Below are 21,110 nucleotides of genomic sequence, written 5' to 3'. Positions count from 1 at the left end.
GCAGCAAGCGAGTTGTGTTGTGCTCATAATAACAAGGGCATAGATTTCACCGGTCCGGTTACATAGTAACATAACAGTTATGAAACACCATTTTTCAAAAGTGTATATTTTATATGAAAAATAAATAAGAATGCTTACATCATTGTTTCATCATTTAGAAATAAGTCTGCACATTAGCCCTTAACCAAACAAGAGGACCAAGATGGCCCTGGTTCGCTCGCCGAAGAGGAGTCGGTTCATTTCATCTTTACCAAATGTCAAACTTGACCTAGATATTGTCCAGACAAACATCCTGGTCAAGTTTCATCATTATGTCATCTGCGAGTCATGATCAATGTACCTATGAAATTTCATAATCCTAGGCGTAAGCATTCTTGAGTTATCATCCGGAAACCATTTTTCTAAGTTGAGTCACCGTGACCTTGACAGCCATTGTGTGAATATGTTTTTGGCACTGTGACCTTGACCTTTGATCTAGTGACCTTATAATCAATAGGGGTCATCTGCGAGTCATTATCAATATACATATGAATTTTCATGAATCTAGGCATTAGCATTCTTGAGTAATCATCCAGAAACCATTTAACTATTTCAGATAACCGTGACCTTGACCTTTGACATAGTGACCTGAAAATCAAAAGGGGTCATCTCCAAGTCATGATCATTGTACCTGCCTATGAAGTTTCATGATCCTAGGCATAAGCGTTCTTGAGTTATCATCTGGAAACCATTTTACTATTTTTGATCACCGTGACCTTGACCTTTGACCTAGTGACCTGAAAAAAGGGTCATCTACAAGTCATGATCAATGTACCTATGAAGTTTCATGATCCTAGGCCTTAGCGTTCTTGAGTTATCATCCAGAAACCATTTTACTCTTTCGGGTCATCGTGACCTTGATCTTTGACCTAGTGACCTGAAAATTAATAGGGGTTACCTGGGAATCATAATCAATGTATCTATGAAGTTTACTGCTTTGGATCACTGTGACTTTTACCTTTGACCTAGTGACCTGAAAATCAAAAGTCGGTCATCTGCGAATCATGATCAGTGTGTCTATGAAGTTTCATGATCCTAGGCATAAGCGTTCTTGAGTTATCATCCGGAAACCTTTTTACTATTTCGGGTCATCGTGACCTTGACCTTTGACCTAAAGACCTGAAAATCAATAGGGATCATCTGCCAATCATGATCAATGTACCTATGAAATTTCATGATCCTTGGCATAAGTTTTCTTGAGTTATCATCCGGAAACCATCTGTAGACGGACGGACCGTCATGAGCAAAACAATATACCCCCTCTTCTTCGAAAGGGGGGGGGCATAATGAGAAAACTGCCCCACTCCCAGCAGCCATGTTATTCAACTGACAGGAACCATTTTTGAAATCAACTCTCGTGTCAAGGAAACAAATGTTCTGAGCAAATTTCATGAAAATTGGGCCAAAAATGTGACTTCTACTGCGTTCACATGTTTTCACTATAAACACTGGCGGCCATGTTTTTTCACCTTTCCCGACCATTTTCAAATTAGTTCGAGATATCAATAAAACCAATGTTGTGACCAACTTTCATGATATTTGGCCTAAAATTGTGGCTTCTATTGTGTTTACAAGGTTTCTCTATAGCCAAATAGGGAAAACTGCCACTATATACATATAGAGAAAAATGCCCAGCCCACTAGTGGCCATGTTTTTTTTACCGGACTCGATCATTTTCGAACTCTTCAGAGACATCAATTAAACCAATGTTTGTACTAATTTTCATGATGATTGGGCAAAAATTGTGACTTCTAGAGTGTTTACAAGGTTTCTATACAGCCAAATAAGGAAAACTGCCCCGCCCACTGACGGCCATGTTTTTCAACGGATCGGAACCACTTTTGAACTCAATCAAGATATCATTAAGACAAACATTTTGACAAAGTTACATGAAGATTGGGCATGAAATGAGACTTCGACAGTGTTTACAATGTTTTTCTTATTTTTTTTACCTAATGACCTAATTTTACCCAGCATAACCTAGTTTCGAACTCGGCCGAGATTTTATTGGGACAAAGCTTCTGACCAAGTTTCATGAAGATGGGACAACAAATGTGGCCTCTAGAGTGTTTACGAGCAAATGTTTACGGACGGACAGACATACGATGGACAAAGACCGGTCACAAAAGCTCACCTGAGCAATCAGGTGAGCTAAAAACAACAACACATTACCATGGTAATTATTGCAGTACTTATTATTTTCACTAGTTTGTATGTTTCAAGTCAAACCGAAGTATGTACTGAGAAAAATAAAAGTTGTTAACGATAAAAAATGGATCAATAATGTTTTTTTTTAAAACAATAGGTCCCAGAGGGCCTGTGTCGTCCAAACAAATACCATACAATATTCAGATGTAACCTCAATTGCAGGAGTAAGAGTCTACTGCTTCGACCACTCGGCCATTTGTGCTCATACAAAGTGGAAGGTATTTTATACTTTATATAAGCAATCCTCGTAGTTTCACAAAATAAAACAACGACAACAGAACTTTTCATATTATTCAATCGTTTCGCGTTGCAACACTTAATAATTTTATAAACCACTTCAGTGGTGGGTGACATAAAAATATGAAACAGTTTTGACAATTTACCAAAACTTGAAAATGCCCCTTTAATAAAAAGCAAAAAGATGTGGCTAATTTTCATCCCAGGGACATTATATGATCAATCAAAAAAGGTTTGGCTAATTTTGAACATTGGGTACTGATAAAATGAATAACTTGTAAGAGGTCCACTAGACATTGCTGTTTGCCAAATATGTATGTTCTATAAATATTTAAGATAAGTAGATTGTATTCAATTTATATAGGAAAGATTTCACATGTCATGGTAAACAGACTAAGGCATGAAATAAAAACAAAATTCTTGCCAAGTTCATCATGATTGGATCAGCAGAGATGTTGTTATCAGAGTATCAATAGAGCTAGCTAGACTCTTGACATTTTCCAGACTGAATCCGAATTCGGTTAGTATCAACAAGGCTGGCTAAACGCTTGAAAATGTCCAGATTGGATCCAATTTTGTTAAGTATCAAAAGTGCAGGCTCGACTCTTGAAATTGTCCAGAATGGATCCAATTTTCTAAGTATCAATAGATCTGGCAAGAATCTTGATATTGTCCAGAATAGATCCACTTTGGGAAAGTATCAATAGAGCTGTCTAGACTCTTGAAATTGTCCAGAAAGGATCCAATTTTGGTAAGCATTTATAGAGATGGCTAGACTTTTGAAATTGTTCAGAATGGATCCAATTTTTAACAGTATCACTTGATCTGGCTAGACTTTTGAAATTGTCCAGAATGGATCCAATTTTGGTAAGTATCAATAGAGCTGGCTAGACTCTTGAAATTGTCCAGAATGGATCCGAAATTGGTAAGTATCAACAAGTCTGGGTGTAAACGCTTGAAAATGTCCAGATTGTATCCAATTTTTGTAAGTTTCAATAGAGCAGGCTAGAATCTTGAAATTATCCAGAATGGGTCCAATTTTGGCAAGTATTTATAGAGCTGGCTAGACTCTTGAATTTGCCCAGAATTGATCCAATTTTTGTAAGTAAACTAAGTATCAAAAGATCTGGCTAGACTCTTGAAATTGTCCAGAATGGATCCAATTTTGGTATCAATGGAGCTGGCTAGACTCTTGTAATTGTCCAGATTGGATCCAATTTTGGTTAAGTATCAATAGAGCTTGCTATACTCTTGAAATTGTCCAGAATGGATCCAATTTTGGTAAGTATCAATAGAGCTGGCTATACTCTTAAAATTGTTTAGAATGGATCCAATTTTGGTAGGTATCAATAGAGCTGAATAGACTCTTGAAATTGTCCATGATAATTAATCCAATTTAGGTAAGTATCAATGGAGCTGGCTAGACTCTAAAAAATGTCAAGAAGGGATCAAATTTTGGTAAGTATCAAGAGAGCTGGCATGACTCTTGAAATTGTCTAGATTGGATCCAATTTCGTTAAGTATCAATAGAGCTGGCTAGACTTTGAAATTGTCCAGAATGGACCCAATTTCGATAAGTATCGATAGAGCTAGGTAGTCTTTTGAAATTGCAAAGAATGGATACAATTTTGGTAAGTAACAATAGAGCTGGGTACACTCTTGAAAATGTCCAAAATGGATCAAAATTCGGTCAATTTCAACAGGACTGGATACACTCATGCAAATTTCCAGAATGGATCCAGTTTCGGTCAGTATCAATAGAGCTGGCTAGACTCTTGAAATTGTTAAGAATGGATCCAATTTCGGTAAGTATCAATAAAGCTGGCTAGACTCTTGAAATTGTCCAGAATAGATCCAATTTTGGTAAGTATCAATAGAGCTGGCTAGACTCTTGCATTTGTATAGAATGGATCAAATGTTGGTAAGTATCAAGGGAACTGGCTAGACTTTTGAACTTGTCAAGAATGGATCAAATTTCGGTAAGTATCAATACAGCTGGCTGGACTTAAACTTGTCCCGAATTGAACCAATTTTGGTTATTATCAATAGAGCTGGCTAGACTCTTAAAAGTATCCAGAATGGATCCAATTTTCGTAAGTATCAATAGAGCTTGCTAGACTCTTGAAATTGTCCACAATGGATCCAATTGTTAGTAAGTAACAATAGAGCTGGCATCACTCTTGAAAATGTCCAGAATGGATCAAAATTCGGTCAATTTCAACAGGACTGGATACACTCTTGCAAACGTCCAGAATGGATCGAGTTTTGGTCAGTATCAATAGAGCTGGCTACACACTTAAAATTCTCCAGAATGGATCCAATTTTGGTTAGTATCAATAGAGCTGGCTAGACTCTTACAATTTTCAGAATGGATCCAATTTTTAAGTATCAATAGAGCTGGCTAGACTCTTGAAGTTGTCCAGAATGGATCCAATTTCGATAAGTATCAATAGAGAATTTTATGGTCATTAGTTATTGTTTCTCTCCTTCACAGTGATCACTAGCTAATGCTCATGTGCTATTAGCTACAAGCATGTGCATTAATATTGCATGTTTGACTTCTTGTTTCTGATGTTGTTGAGGCATGGTCAAGGTCCTACTTTTTGTATGTTTAAATTTCTATTTGAAGTTTATTTGCTGTTTATTTTCAACTTTCAATCACAATAGTAGATTTTTCTCTTTATCCGCCCATGGTCTGTTGGCGATATTTTATATGCATGTCCACTCTTTGATTTCTACATTCAAGCTTCTGTGTCCACACAAACTTAAAGAAATGGTTCTTATTACTGTCCCCCTGGGCAATATTGGATGTAAACCTTCTGGCATGACCGTCTTACTCAACAATCTGCAAATTAAAACCAGAAAATCCATAACTAAGTTGCATCACTTTATAAAAAACAAAAACAAAGGGGCTCTTCAACATACATGGTGTCACATGAATAAAATAGAATGGAAAGGTCAAATCTGTTCAAACCTCTTCAACATACATGAAAGTGTGGAGCAATTTCGAAGGATATTTTGATTAAACATGATACTGCTTTATTGTTCTACATCTCTTGGCCTTGTAGTTTCATTGAAAATGTTTTCAATTGTCACTGTTTATTTTGGTTAAAATCAAAACAATTGGCTGATAATTAAGATTTCTGAGCACCAACGTTGTTTCAGGTCAGAAAATACATGTAAATGATTAAATTACTTATACAGACATTACAGTGGATAACAAGATGATGTTTTAAGCTAAATATCTAAGCTATAAGTCGCATTGTTTCAGAAACGAATGTTTTTTGCTGCTATCACTCTGGTTGACTTGCTAACATAACTAATGAATGATGTTCCATGTTTTCGCTTTGAAAAAAGAACAGTTCAACACCTGAGCACGGAACATTCCATAAAAGTTTTATCATGGATCTCTAAGTGTTTCAGACGAAAATGACATCAGGTTATTTCAGTTAAAGATGTTAACACACCACAACAGAAAATTACCATTAACAATATCTCGTAATGAAGCATCGTATTGACAGTATTTCTTAAACTACTCCAGATGAGGATTAATCTATTTATCAAGAATAATTTTCAGGTCATTTATTGCAATTAACTTATCTATACAGTCTTTTGTCTTTTTTTTATACTTATTTTCAAATTCATAAGTTAATGTTAGATTATCAAAAAAAATAATAAATAATTATGCACATGCTGCCTATCACAACAATTTATATATTCGATTATTTTATTAAATGTCAGTACATCTGAGTTCCACAGGTGGTTTTAATTAAGTGTGTTTTTTATCAGAGTACATGAATCTGCATTAACAGTATTATTAACCGAACAGATCAATTCAATACAGGGATAATACTTGTAGATTGAAGGCTAGTAGACCTACTGCCAATGTATACATTTTGGACCGATTTAACTATGATACCTTATCTGATAACAGTTTATATTAATCTTTTTTTTAACGCTAAATTTCCAAATTTTTGGTGTAAACAACACATCTTCCACAATGTCACTGGAATATTGACAGAAAGCGGTCACCCAGATACTGTTTTTTTCTTATCATCCTACTGAAGTATGATTTCATTAAAAGCCACACACCTTGAAATGAAATACATGTTAATCAATACATAAAGATGCAATTTGAAAGTAATGCAAAATTGTCATTAAATCTATAGGCTAGTTAGCAAGTAATTTATTAGTTTTCAAACGGTACTGCTTTTAAAACAGAAAGTAGGATTTCTATAGACCCGTTCACGCGTGACATCACGCGCACCTGCGTGTTTACATCCGGACTACATTGGTAGGCAAAAGAAAAACAACATCAGTTGGAAGAAATAGAGCGTGATCGTTTATATTAAAACGATTCTATTTAGATTTTATTTTTGAACATGCCAACAAGTTGTTCTAATTTACTGAAACACAGATTGAAAACAAGCAATAAATAGATCAATTCCAAATATACAACATATAAAAATTAACCAAAATGGTATTTGTCTGAGAAAAATAACACGTTGACACATTAAATAAACATTTAACTATTGTCAAGCAATATAAGTCCCTTACCGGCTCCTCCATTGTCAGAAATTCCAGATTTTTTATATGCATTTGTTGCCATAGCAACTAAAAAAATTTATTTAGGAACAAAATGAAATGACGTGCATAATTTTCATATTACCTATCCATGTTTCAAGTTTCATGAAAAAAATATTAGGAACTTAAAAAGTTATTGCAGGATCAAGAAAACCACCATTTTCAGCAGTATTTCTAGTCTATTTGTTGCCATAGCAACCAAATTTTTTGATGTCGGAACGAAATGAAATGACGTGCATAATATCCATATTGCCATCTATCCATGTTTCAAGTTACATGAAAAAATATTAATAACTTTAAAAATTATCGCAGGATCCAGAAAACCGCCATTTTCAGCAGTATGTCTAGTCCATTTGTTGCCTATAGCAACCAGAATATTTAACGTCGGAACAAAATGAAATGACGTGCATAATGTCCATATTGCCATCTATCCATGTTTTATGAAAAAATATTAAGAACTTTAAAAGTAATCGCAGGATCCAGGAAAACCACCATTTTCAGCAGTATTTCTAGTCTATTTGTTGCCATAGCAACCTGATTTTTTTACGTAGGAACAAAATGAAATGACGTGCATAATGTCCATATTGCCATCTATCCATGTTTCAAGTTTCATGAAAAAAATAATAAGAACTTTTAAAGTTATCGCAGGATCCAGAAAAGTGTGACGGATGGACGGACACAAAACCACTAATTCAATTAAATGCAATATTTTTCATTTCATTGTTTGAATCAATCTTAAAGTCGTGTAAGCCTTTTGTATTCCGGTGTTAAAGTTCAGCATAAACCGATTGTCGCGTTTTGATCAGACATTGTCCAGACTTCACTAACAACATAAACCACACTGGATGGCAGATGACAGTCTGGGCATTCAACACAATTGAGGATACCCCCATGTCTTCTCTTTCTGGTAGTATTAAGCAGTCATTTGGTTAAATAATTTACCGCCGAAATACTTAACAGTTGCTTAAATAAGATATGTTACATATTGTACAAATTAAAAGGCTGTCCAATATGGATTATCAGAAATGTGTGTGTGTGTGTTAAAATTTTAAATATGTGTCACGCATACTCACTAGTAACGAGTTTCAATATACATGAATACACAGTTCAATTCGCTTCATGGAAAGTTGTGTTTATCAGTTGTATGTTAATATTCCTCAATAGTGTCATTTTCTGTATAAAACCCATCAAAATTAAAATTACAGGTAAATACCGTCATGCACTTCGCTTATAAAGGGCTTTGAAGTTCGTTATTTTCAATGCACCCCTTACACTTTCTATCACTCATTTTTATCACACAAGCGTACTCATGCCATTGATAATTATTATTTTATAATTAGATGTATAATTATTGTAATTTATTTTATGCAATAAATAATACGGCTAATGCATAGAGCTCTTTGTTGTGTCAAATTGTCGGTCTTTCAGTCTTCAGACAATCTTTACTTTGATACTAATGACGCGTTGTTTTAAGATGCAAATAAATGTATTAATAAATTCTTTTTGCCCTAAATATTATATTTTTGAAATATTATTTAGGTGTTGTTTTTTCAGACCTTCTTTTCGATTTATTTACTAAACAAGTGTCGTTATCCATATGTTGTGCGCTACTGTAACCAATGCTTTTGCCTACCAGTGCATTGTGCATGCGCGAAAATCCGGAATCAAAACAATAACAACGAACTGCTCTATATGTAAATTGTATACGTCCATTTTGACAAATGCGATTGTTTGTAAGTTTTTAGCCACAAAAAAAATACGGATTCTACCTTGTCTTGTAACCACCATATATATTCTAATTTGCATAGATAAAATAGGTTTCTTATTTATAATTAAATTTACTATGTCAAGTCAGATGTTCGGCTATAAGTAATTAACTGCAGACTCTGTTTTTGAATATTCACAAATGCTAAAATGGGCGTATGCGTGTGACCGTGCATAACATACCTGGATACCTGGATGGTAGGGCAATACTTTTAGCTTTGCTTTGAAGCTATCTTGACCTGTCTTGTAAAGGTCTTCTTGTAATTTTCTCACAAATTAGTATTTTACTAATTAAATTCATAATGCGCATAACATGATGGTACACATTTTTTGACGTTCCAATTTTCCTTGTTCAGTCGGGTTTTAAAAAGGTTCACATTATTTGCAGAAATAGTTTCTTCACTCAGACTGTTCCAAAAATGAATAGCTCTTATTGAGAATGATTTTAATTTGATGTTCTTCTTGCACTTAGGTGTTTGGAGTTTCAAGGAATGTCCACGCAGATCATTTTGTGAAAGAGAGAAAAGTTTATCCCATTTCAGACTGTCAATAGTGTGCATGGATTTAAACAATTGGATCATATCAGCTCTGTCACGTCTATATTTAAAGGTGACGAGACCAAGTTCCTTCAACCTCTTAGTGTAAGGAAGTGATACAAGTTTGGCACAAGTTTGGTAGCTCTTCGCTGAATATCTTCAATTTTCTTAATATGTTTTTTAAAATGTGGAGACCATACACTTGATCCATATTCCAATGTGTGTCGCACAAGCGATTTATATAAATGATTAAACATGTCCTTGTCAAGATATAAAAATGTTCGGTGTATCAATCCCAGAATTCTTTGTGCTTTACATGTGATGTTAGAAATGTGTTGATCAAAATTGAGCTTATTATCAAAAGTTATTTCCAGATCTTTTTCATTTGACACAGATTCTACATATACAAAATTTCCATCCTTCACTCTTATAGAGTATCTGAACACTTCTTCATTACTTCCTATGTGCATGACCTTACATTTTTCGGAATTAAAGGACAATTTCCACTTTTCACTCCAATAACAAAGTTTGTCAAGATCAGTTTGAAGCTTTTCACACTCCTCAATGTTGGGACCTTGTGAATATAACTTAGTATCTTCAGCAAAGATTTTCACGATTCCAGTGACAACATCGGGCAAGTCATTGATAAAGCAAAGAAATAAAATTGGTCCTAGAACACTTCCTTGGGGTACTCCGCTTACTACATTAGCCCATGATGAGACAGATGAACCAACCCGTACACACTGTGTCCTATTATGTAAAAAGTCTCTCACCCAGTTGAAAAGCTGACCAACAATTCCCTTTTTTTTCAGCTTAAACAGCAGCAAATCATGAGATACACGGTCAAACGCTTTTGAAAAATCAAGATAACTAATATCTATTGGTACTCCAGAGTCTTGCATTTTGCCTATTCATCAAAAATTTCTAGAAGCTGAATTACACAGGAACGTCCTGACATGAAACCATATTGAGCATCTGCAAAAAGTTTATTGGAAATCATGTGAACTGTTAATCTTTCCCTAATAAATTTTTCACAAATATTGCATAAAACTGATGTTAAACTAACAGGTCTATAGTTCGATGGGTCTTTTTTGTAACCTTTTTTTAATATAGGCGACACAATGGCCTTTCTCCAATCATCTGGAATAACTCCTTCATTCAATGATTTATTGAGAAAAAAAAGTTAATGGTTTAACCAACTCATTTGTATCTGCACCTTAGGATGAATACAGTCCGGCCCTGGTGACTTTTCTGGGTTTATTAACTTCAACACTTTTAAAACTTCAATTTCACTAAAACTTATGTGATTCAATATTGCAATATCATCTGTGATCTCTACGTGTTCATCTGTTTCAATCTCTGTTTCCACAAATACACTGCTAAAAAAGTGTTAAGTACATCGGCTTTATCTTCATTAGATTCTACCTCCGAATCATCAGGCTTAGTCAATGCACCGATAGTGTCTTTAGTTTTTCTTTTGGAGTTCACATACCTCAAGAAGGAATTATTACTATTTTTAACTTCTGAAGTGACTTTCTTCTCGTAAGATTTTTTACTATGGTTTATTGCCTTTGCACACTCTTGTCTGCTGCTTGCATATTTCTGATAAGCTATAGATGATCTGGAGTATTTATACTTTTTCCAATACTTATTTTTCTTCTGTATTGCTAATCTAGGCATCTTTATCCAACCACAATGGTGACTGTGCACAGCGATCATTTTTAAATTTACGTGTTGACTTAAGTGGAATATGTTTAGTTGTTACCTCTTCAATAGTAGTTTTAAATATTGTCCATGCACTGTTTGTATCACTTTTAGTTAATAATAATTCCCAGTCCACAGAAGACAGATCAGCCCTTATACTTTCGTAGTCGCCTTTTAAATATTGACGCCTTTCTTGGTGTTCTGATAGATCATCCGTATATAAACACAGTTTGCAGCACACAACAGAATGATCACTTTTACCAATGGGCGCTGTAACAACAACTGAATTGTCCAGTACTATAGATTCATCGGTAGTGAATAAAAGGTCCAGACAGCTGGGATTATGACCCTGTCTAAAACGCGTACATTCCTTCACATGCTGATACATAAAACAATCCAACACTGTATCAAAGAATTGATGACCATCTGAGTTAGAAATAGTTAAATACTAGAGTTATCCAATTAATGTCTTTAGAATTAAAATCTCCCATTATAACATGATGTGAATATTTTAATTTAAGACTTTGTTGATGAATTCAAACAGTCTTAAATTGTTGTCACAATTAGAGTTGGGGCTCCTGTAAATCAATCCAATTAAAATATTATCTTTTCCTTTTAGATTCTAATCACACCAGACATGTTCAGCAAATTTATTTGAATCCAATGCAACAACATTTGAAGCTTTCAGTATTTTTTTTTCTAATAACATTACACCTCTGCTTCCATCTGTTATTGGGCAAAACACATCATAGCCGGAAAATTTAATGTCATTTACACTCAGTTTCTCATGTGCAAATTTGGGAAAAACTTCATATATACCGAAAATATCTGGATTTTCAGTCGCTAGGAATGCTTCCAACTCTGCAACCTTATTTGACAAACTGTCAATATTTGTAAAGCCAGTTATTAATGAATTCACATACAAACTTTTCGTACCTACATTTACATTTGTTTTGTCTGTACTAATGCTAGAGTCAGATGCCTCAGTTACAAACGACAAAATACTACCTGTACTTTCAGTTAAAAATGATAAATCAGAAGGTAATGAAGAACAATTAGCTTTAGATCTATGAAACTGTTTAACATGAACTGTGTTGAATAATAAATCCTCTAGTTGGCCTTCACGTCCCCCGCAGCATCTGTGTGGGTAACTTTTGGTAGCTCAACTATTTTATCCCTTCTAATTCCCCTAATGCTTATTTGGGTCATCCTTCCTCTTAATTGCCAATTCATTCCTTAATTCCCGATTAGTTTCTTTTTGTTTGATGGTGAGGTCCCTTCCAATCCCAAATTTGCTGAATTGTTCATTGTTTTTCATACAAAATGCATTTCTGAGGATCGCACCTCTAATATCCCTATTTTCGATTCTCACTCCTTACGGTCTAACCTTCATTGATGTGTTGTCAAATTTTCCTAATCTTGTAATAGATAATGCGTCAACATGCCCAATTGCACCTGGTAACCGTAATACTTCTTCAAGAATTGATTTTATTGTATCTTTATCGGTGCTGATGTTCCCATTATCTTTTAAGTTGAAAAAGATCAGATTGTTTACCCTAGCACTTTCCTCATGTCGCTCATCCAAAATATCCTTAACTGTGCATGAGACCACACTGTGTAGGTTTGCTTTCAAATCTGTTATGTTGCCATTACATTCCTGAACATTTTTAGAAAGATTTTTCATCTCGCTCTTAAGCTGGTCTTGCCTTTTATGTACCAATGTAAGCATTTTGAATACTTTTTGGGATGCCCTTTGCAGCTTTTACAAAACCATTGAATACTGTCGTCAGACTTGATAAGAAAATCGTAATCACTTACGCTCACTCGCTGACATTTTCTGTGAAACCAGTTATCGCACAAACTGCACACAAGGGCCTTATCATCAGATGATACCTCTTTGTTACATTCCTCACATATTTCTTCAGAATCAGACAAAGTCTGGCGCTTTTCCTTTCTTGCTTTCTTACAATTGCTTTTGGCGGCCATTATGCTTTGAGTTGAACGCACTTGGTCGTGTAATGTTTCAACAAAGTCACACAATAAACACTCTTCACTTTGCTTAATAACACCACCAAATCCTTAAGAAACACTTGCTAACACAAATAATGTTAATAAAAACCACTGAAGCATTGATATTTCTATTAAAAACACTTAAAACACTTAAACAAATATCTCCTGATTTTTTTCCCGACTGAACGCTTGCGCATGCGCACATAATTAGTATAGCTTCACCTTTTAACATACAGACCATCAGCAAAGAACTTTGACCACAAGGCACCCCTGTGCCTTAATCTTTAATTTATTTCATTTTATAACCAATTTGTGCTGCTTTGATTCATCAATATTATGTATTTAAAATGACATGGATACATTTAAATAGAAAGATTCATCAGCTTTTAATTTAAATGACTGTTTATTTTTTGCCTACCTGAATTTTTGTTACAGATTTTAGTTCCAATTCAATTTACGACAATTCGCTTCACTCTTATAATTTTATTTAATCTTTAGCCCATTCTGGACCGTCGAAAAATTCGTTCCCTTCAGCATTTTTCGACAGACTTGACAAGAAATCTTGGAAAATACGACTACTTTGCGGTGAGGCCGCCTCTTTACGGCCAACTCTAGCCGTATCCTATATAGCAAAAAATACGAATCCATTCTAGACTCGACGGTTTTGTAGCCCTATTTGCGCATTGGCCCCGGTCGGAAGCTAGTCACAACGGCCCCAGTCAAAACGACTCCTAGTAAAATAGTCGAAACGGCCCCACTTTGGTCAAAACGGCCCCAAAGACAGTTTTCAAGTTGGTCAAAACGGCCCCATTGTGTTACAAAGAACTTTGTTCAAAATTGTATTTATTTGAAGATATGCATGTTGGATAATCAAACCTTATAGTAAAACATAATAATTATCAAACATTATAATTAACAAGGAAAAAAATGGAGATATAAAAGTATGATTTCTGTGAAAAAAATGTTCTATTTGTATCAATTACATTCTTAAAGTTGTCGAACATAATAATTGACAAGAAATAACGAAAATGTTTCAGTGTTTCACACTAGCAACGCTTAAACAAACGCACAAACGCCCATCGAAATCAATATCTTGATTGATTTCAGTCATTAATAAGTTCATCACTTATTCATTTCAACTTCCTCTGGTATCTTGGGTACCACTGGTCTGTAGAACGTACTGCACCTCTTCAAGAGGCCACTCGTGGACAGCGTCCCGGCCCTGTATCTGAAATAACAAAATTAAAACCATGATACATTTCGTTTAACCATACTGAAAAGAATTAGTTACAAAGATATAAGAATTCTGATGAGGTCTTTCCCCTTCTGTGAGTCAACGGGTATCAGCGTGAAGGTTACTGCCACGTCCTCAACATGGTCCCTCGGTACTCGGGGATCAAGTAGAGACGCTTCTACATAAATGGATGGTTGCACAAAGGGCAGTGATAAGCTAACAGAAGTGTCCGGAAACTCCTTAAAACATATTGATATACATGTATTAGTAATTAAATAAAAGTGTAGTCGGTAGTATATTTCTTTACAAGTGCTAAATATTGAATCAATTAAAATTATAACATACGTCTTTAAATTTCATTCAGTTTATCATTGCTATATGAATGAAAAAAAATGAATAAATGAAAATGATAACATACATCTACGTCGCTGTTCACTGACGATTGAACATCTGTCATCTCTGCGTCGACGTCGCTGTTCACTGACGAGTAAACATCTGAAACATCGGTCATCTCTGCGTCGACGTCGCTGTGCACTAACGAGCTTTCCTATATATAAAAAACAATTGCGGGAAATAAGCGTATCATTCATTTTATCACTTCTCGGACGCGAACTATATTACTACAGCGTTTGAAATTTCACATAATCCCTACATAATAATATTTGGAAGAACATGATTTCAACCACTTTAATTAATTAAAATGATAACCTACGTCTAATGCTGTCGACTGGTGTACAGGTGTGAAACAGTCTCTGCATATGAAGTGCAACGGCTCTCCCTTACATGCTCGTTTGTATTCGGCATGGGAACCACCTGTTCAGAAAATAAATGACATGTCACTATTCTGCTGAAATCTTAAAATCTTGGGAAAAGATTCAGGAAAAAAATGTGTACACAGTATATGGCGAATTAGGACGATACCTCTTATCTGTCATACGAAAATTGCACATATTTAAATATTTGTTAAAAATAATATCATGCACAAATGAGTCTTTCTCTAAAGCACCCTTCATGGAAAATGTCCAAAAACTCGCTACGGAGACCTTAACTGCCGTCAAAATAGAACAATAAGACATTAAATCTATATCATTTAGTCTCGCTGAATCCGAATCCGGTGCTACTTTTCCGTTACCCGTTACCCGTTAAAGGTTCCATATATTTAAATATATTTTATTATTACAAACAATACTGATACAATGAAATAATTAATTCGTCAAGACTAGATACATATTGCCGCATCAAGAATACGTTTAATACAAAAACAATATCTGGACATAATTATAATTTAAACTCTGTAAGCTGAATGTCGTAGAAAGTGAATATCATTTCTTATTAAAATGAACAATTTACAAAGATATACGAAAACATATTAACATTTTTTTTTAATAATACATAAACAGCCCATTATTTATAGTCTCGTTTTAAAGTATTTGTAAATTTTGGCAAAAAAAGGTTATAATCAATATGTAAATGTTTTTCATTAAGCACCCTTTATGGAAAACGTTCAAAAACATCACCACGAAGACCTTAAATTCCGTCAAAATAGATTTGATCATTACAAACAACAGTTAACGAAATAATTCGTCAAGACTAGATACATTTTACCGCATCAAGAATACGTTTAATACAGAATAATTTAATTAAATATTGTCATATTAACGTCGTAATAAATGAATATTATTTCTTATTAATATGCTCGATATACAAAGATATAAGACATAACTAATACACATTTGTAGAGCTGTACATTTATTGAAAATCTAAATATCAACTGATATATTTGATATTCGCTTACCTGAATTGCATGTTCGGTGTTGCCATCTCTCACAAAGGTTGCATGAAATTCCCTGTTGACGCGGTCGAACTGATAAATCACACTCAATACAGTCATCGTCCATTGCACAATTATACACTCAAATATATCCGTATAGAAACAAATAGATCATAATAATAAACTACGTGCTCATTCGCCGATATTTATATGATCGGGAAATAATTGATTTAAAGAATATTATTAACACTTATGCAGATTATGCTCAACAGTTTGCTTTAAACAATACATCTAAAGCATCTTTAATTCCTTTTAAGGTAACTTCAATTACGACTTCAAATAAGATCACAAGTAATCAATAACCTTTTGATTGTGATAAAACTGTGATATAATTATAGTATATAAATTTACAATTAGTTTAATTTCTCAAAGATACAAAATTTATTGTCATAATTAACTTACGCTCATTCTCGCCGGCAAACAAATTATTTTCAATTAAGAACCGACGCAATCAGTTATTTGTGAGATAGTTAAACAATTTAAAATTATTACATAATAAGGCGCAATCAATATTTGTATGATATGTTTGTATGTACGTAAAATAAACTAAATCCTTTAAAGTTGTAATTGCAGACTTAACTAAGAAAATAACAGAAGTACATTTTATATATTTTTTTCTTCTGATTTTCGATTTCGTTTTGACTATCCTTTTGGCCGTTTTGACTAAATGAAGGCCGTTTTGACTATATGTGGGGCCGTTTTGACTTAATCTGGGGCCGTTTTGACCAAATGTGGGACCGTTTTGACCAACTTAAAAACTGTCTTTGGGGCCGTTTTGATCAAAGTTGGGCCGTTTTGACCAAATTTGGGGCCATTTTGACCAAGTTTTCGGTCAAATTGTTTTTTGACTCCAGGAGCTGAAATGTAAGTATAAATTGTTATTATTCTAATCATTTCACATGTTTTCAGTAATTCGAAACAAAGTTACCTGAATTTTAGTCAACAACAACAACATGCTGAGTGAGAAGTAAACACATGTTCTTTCTGCTTAAAACAGTCGACATTTGACAGATTTCAACGGTGGGTTTAAATAAGTTAGCAGTGCAAAAAAGTTAAACGGTAATGACCCATTTTGTTTGGCTCAGTTTGAAAGCATTTGCTTCGATAGATCACAGCATGTTGTCGATTGTGTTCGCATTTTTTCCCCGGAAATAAAAATATGATTGCCGGGTTTATCTAAAAAAAAAATTTTTTACGGCCAAGTTCCGCGACCCCGGAAAAGGTCTATTTTACCCCAGATATCAATTTAAATAACATTTTCTGCATTGTTTTGTACTTTATTTTCAAGCTGTTGATGAGCTGCACTGAATATTGTCTTAATCTATTTTCAGGTTGTGACTGAAGTCCTTGTTTTGAGGGTGTTTTGCAGACCAGTGAGTATCGCCTGGAGATTTTCAAGGAAAACTGTAGACTGCACCCTAAATTTTCAACAAGATGGTCGTCGATGAAATGAACCCCATGTTTATAATTTATAGGAAGGAGATTTAAGTAACCAAAAGAGAATTTTAGTACTAATAAGCTGAAAGTAAATACGATAGCATACAGCGATTTCATAAACATCGATACATGTATTTCAACAATAATAGAAAAAATAATAATACATACCTCTTATTATATTTCAGGTAAAACAGTGGAAAATCTTCGAAAGCATCGTTCAGTATAGTTGGTTCACACAGAAAAAAGATTGAAGAAGGTTGCTGCAAAATCAACCTATAAACTCCATAGAATTTTCTGTGAAGATCTTGTTGGAGTAGAATTAAATCGTCTTAAATTGTAACTTAATAAACCCATAAATATATTGGAATGACTGTTTTAGATTTATCAAAATATACTATATATGACTTCTATTATAACCATTTGAAACGGCTTTATGGTTAAAACGTGCATGTGACTGATACCGATTCGTTTTTGTTTTATTGTGAAACAAATGATTTGTTTAATGAAATGTATGCATATTCCCATTTGTTTGATACTTCTCATTTCCCTTAAGATCATTATCTTTTCGGTAATGTTAATAAAAAGGTAATGGGCAAAATGAAAAGTGAAACAATTAACAAAAGTATATCGGAATATTGTGGTTTACCTTAAAAAATGTATGCATATATTTGTGAAAACAAAGAAGACAAAAGAGCGAAAGGAATTTCTAAACATGTTGTTAAAAAAGAATTAAGATTACAACATTATAAAAATGTGTTATTTGAAGAGTCCTAGCTATTATCAAAAATGCATTCATTAAGAAGTCACAATCATGAAATTTTCTTGAGAAAATCACTAATATAGGTTTATCCTGTTTTTATGATAAACGGTATCTACTAGATAATGGAATCGCTAGTTATGCATATGGTCACTACAAAATGCAACAAACATAATACATGTATTATTATTGTTTATTTATTTCTATTGACATGAAAATTGTTCCTTCTGTCTATCAATATTCATTTTCATTGTAGAATCTGTAAATAAACATAGACTTTATATAATATAAGTTATTGCTATGGCTTTATATAATATCAGTCATTGCCATGACTTTGTTGTAATTTGGTGAATATAATTATCTACTGTATTTTACTATATCAGCAATAAACTATGTTTCTAAAATTGTTAAAGTAGTTTTTATTATAGCAGAAAAATGTATAAATGTAAACACTTACCGCATATGCATAGAACATCTAAATATATATATAACTTACCCCATGCCAAATGATATTATACGCCTGTATGTGGGGTACTAATTCCATTAATGCTTCCACTTTGTGGATGCTCAGAGAATCAAATTTACTCTTGTTATTATCAACAATTTGCATATATGTAACCCCTCTTAAGGGAGTTACGGATAAAGCTTTATTTTTCTTAAGGTCGTTGAGACCTTCACTACTTCTCCGTTTGCTTTGCGTTTTTCAGCAAACATGTTTATAGGATTGAAATGAGAGTTATCGTTTTATTTATATCGATGCTCATACAGGCCTTTTCGTCAACTACTCATAGAGGGTGTGTATTGTACATAGTTTAACCCCCACCCCTAACGCCATTGTTTTAAACCACACGCAATATTTTTCAACCACTCAACACATGATTTCTAAAAGGAGGAATTTAAAGTTTAGGTTATTTAGATATAGTTCATAGATTTGGACGTATTAATAGGAGCGCTTGAAATTGATTGACACTTTACATGTTTTGTTATTTTTAAAAGTACACCATTGGTTCTATCAATACACTTTATAATCATGTTTTACGCACCTAATTCAAAACAGTTTTAAAATAGGTGTATTCACTACCCACACCCCACTAAGATTTGAAATAATAGTAAGACCATTTACAATGAAAGTATACCTTTGAGTACAATGAACTAAAATAATTGGGGAACCAGCGATTATTACCCTAAATGCTATTATTTGCGTTGAGTTAAATAAATTAACAAACAATCGTCTGAAGATGTAGATCTTGTTTGCGCGCAATTTAGATCTTTATTACGCGCGAATGTCTTCACTTACAACTATTATTCTAATTGCATTAAGTTGCATCTATAACGATGATGAAAGCGTAGCCAAGTGCCATGGGTATGGTGGCAGGATGTATTATCTACAGAACCAAAATGCTAGTCCGTCTTCAGGTGAATGGATATCTCTCGGGTTTGAACGTGAGGGAAGCACCCAAATTGTGATACTAAAAATGGATCAGCGATTCAGTTGTCAACAGATTCATTACAACATAAACAATATACAGCTCTACACCCCAAAGGTGTGCGGTAAGTTATAGATCTAGCGGCTGTTTGTGTGTTATTTTATCACAAAATCTTAGATCTACTGTATATTATTTCATAATAAATTATAACTAATCTCCCTTAATTCTGTTTTTATTTTAAACACAAAATTCCATTTTAAAAATTAATGATTTTTATCTAAAATATCTTAAATTATTGCTGTTGAAATGGCTAATAATTTCAATATAAAGTACTGCTATACTTTATGTCGATGTTACATGTATATATCTATATATACTGTCTAACTCCCCTTGCGGGTATTATTGACAGGTACTTATACATATATATTACTTATAAGTTCAAGTAAAGCCCATTATAAGTTAGGTAATGTATAATATTAAGTTTATATTTGTTACAGCCCTTAACGACAACGGAAGCACCAACGACAACGGAGGCACAAACCGCAACTGAGGCTTTTAGTAAGGCCTCAAACACAACAACTCCGCCCCCTACAAGCTTTGCATCATTTGGTAAAATCATTCTTTTAATTATGAACAATTATTGTAAATTATATGCATACACTCTATATTATCAAAAGAATGGTCATTATTAACATATCCAAACTTTTTAAATGATAAACATATTTATGTTGTTCAAAAGCACTGCTACTAAATGAGTAATTTTAAAATAGTGTGTTTAAAGCTATAAGTGTTAATGCTATAAACCATGGGTTACTCTGATTTAAACATGTCATGTTTTATTATTATTTTAAGACAGCATCACGAAAGTGGTTACTCTGATTTAAACATGTCATGTTTTAATATTATTTCTTTTAGATATCATCACGGAAGTGGTTTTCGTAGCCATTGGTATAGCATCAGTGGTGGGATTGTTGATAGTAGTTGGAGTTGTAGTTGTACGCCCCTTATGAAGAAGAAGCAGAAATGTTGAGAACATAGAGATGTTCCCACTGCCCTCCAACCCACAACCACCGCCAAGACCACCACCGCCACCACCACCGCCACCACCAACGCCGCCACCACCGCCGCCACCACCGCCATCATCACTAAGACGATCACTAAGACCTGCAAAGATTGTTAGAAGATTGAACTTGTAACAATATTTGCAGATCATCGTGACTGTCTTAGTGATGATAGTGGCAGTAAAAAAAATATGTTTATTTTATTTTTTCCAGTTGTGATTTATAAATGTTTTTTCCAGTTGTGATTTACAAATGATTATTATTTTATTGTTTCAGTAGTA

At 33.9% G+C, this 21,110-nt stretch overlaps 1 protein-coding gene across 1 annotated transcript in view; it reads right to left on the bottom strand.

The window, feature by feature from the left end:
* The window catches only part of LOC127865519 (mucin-2-like), a 48,389-nt gene extending 32,182 nt beyond the window's left edge, over positions 1–16,207 (bottom strand). The window contains exons 1-3 of the mRNA XM_052405366.1: positions 16,112–16,207; positions 14,735–14,863; positions 14,244–14,310 (exon numbers count right to left, since the gene is read on the bottom strand). Of these exons, the coding sequence (XP_052261326.1) occupies positions 14,244–14,310; positions 14,735–14,863; positions 16,112–16,207 (292 nt within the window). The remainder of the gene's footprint in view (positions 1–14,243; positions 14,311–14,734; positions 14,864–16,111) is intronic.
* Between the last annotated feature and the right edge of the window lie 4,903 nt (positions 16,208–21,110).

Source organism: Dreissena polymorpha, chromosome 2 (assembly GCF_020536995.1).
Source record: "Dreissena polymorpha isolate Duluth1 chromosome 2, UMN_Dpol_1.0, whole genome shotgun sequence".
Classification (NCBI taxonomy): Eukaryota; Metazoa; Mollusca; class Bivalvia; order Myida; family Dreissenidae; genus Dreissena; species Dreissena polymorpha.
This window is presented reverse-complemented; position numbering and strand designations above follow the sequence as displayed.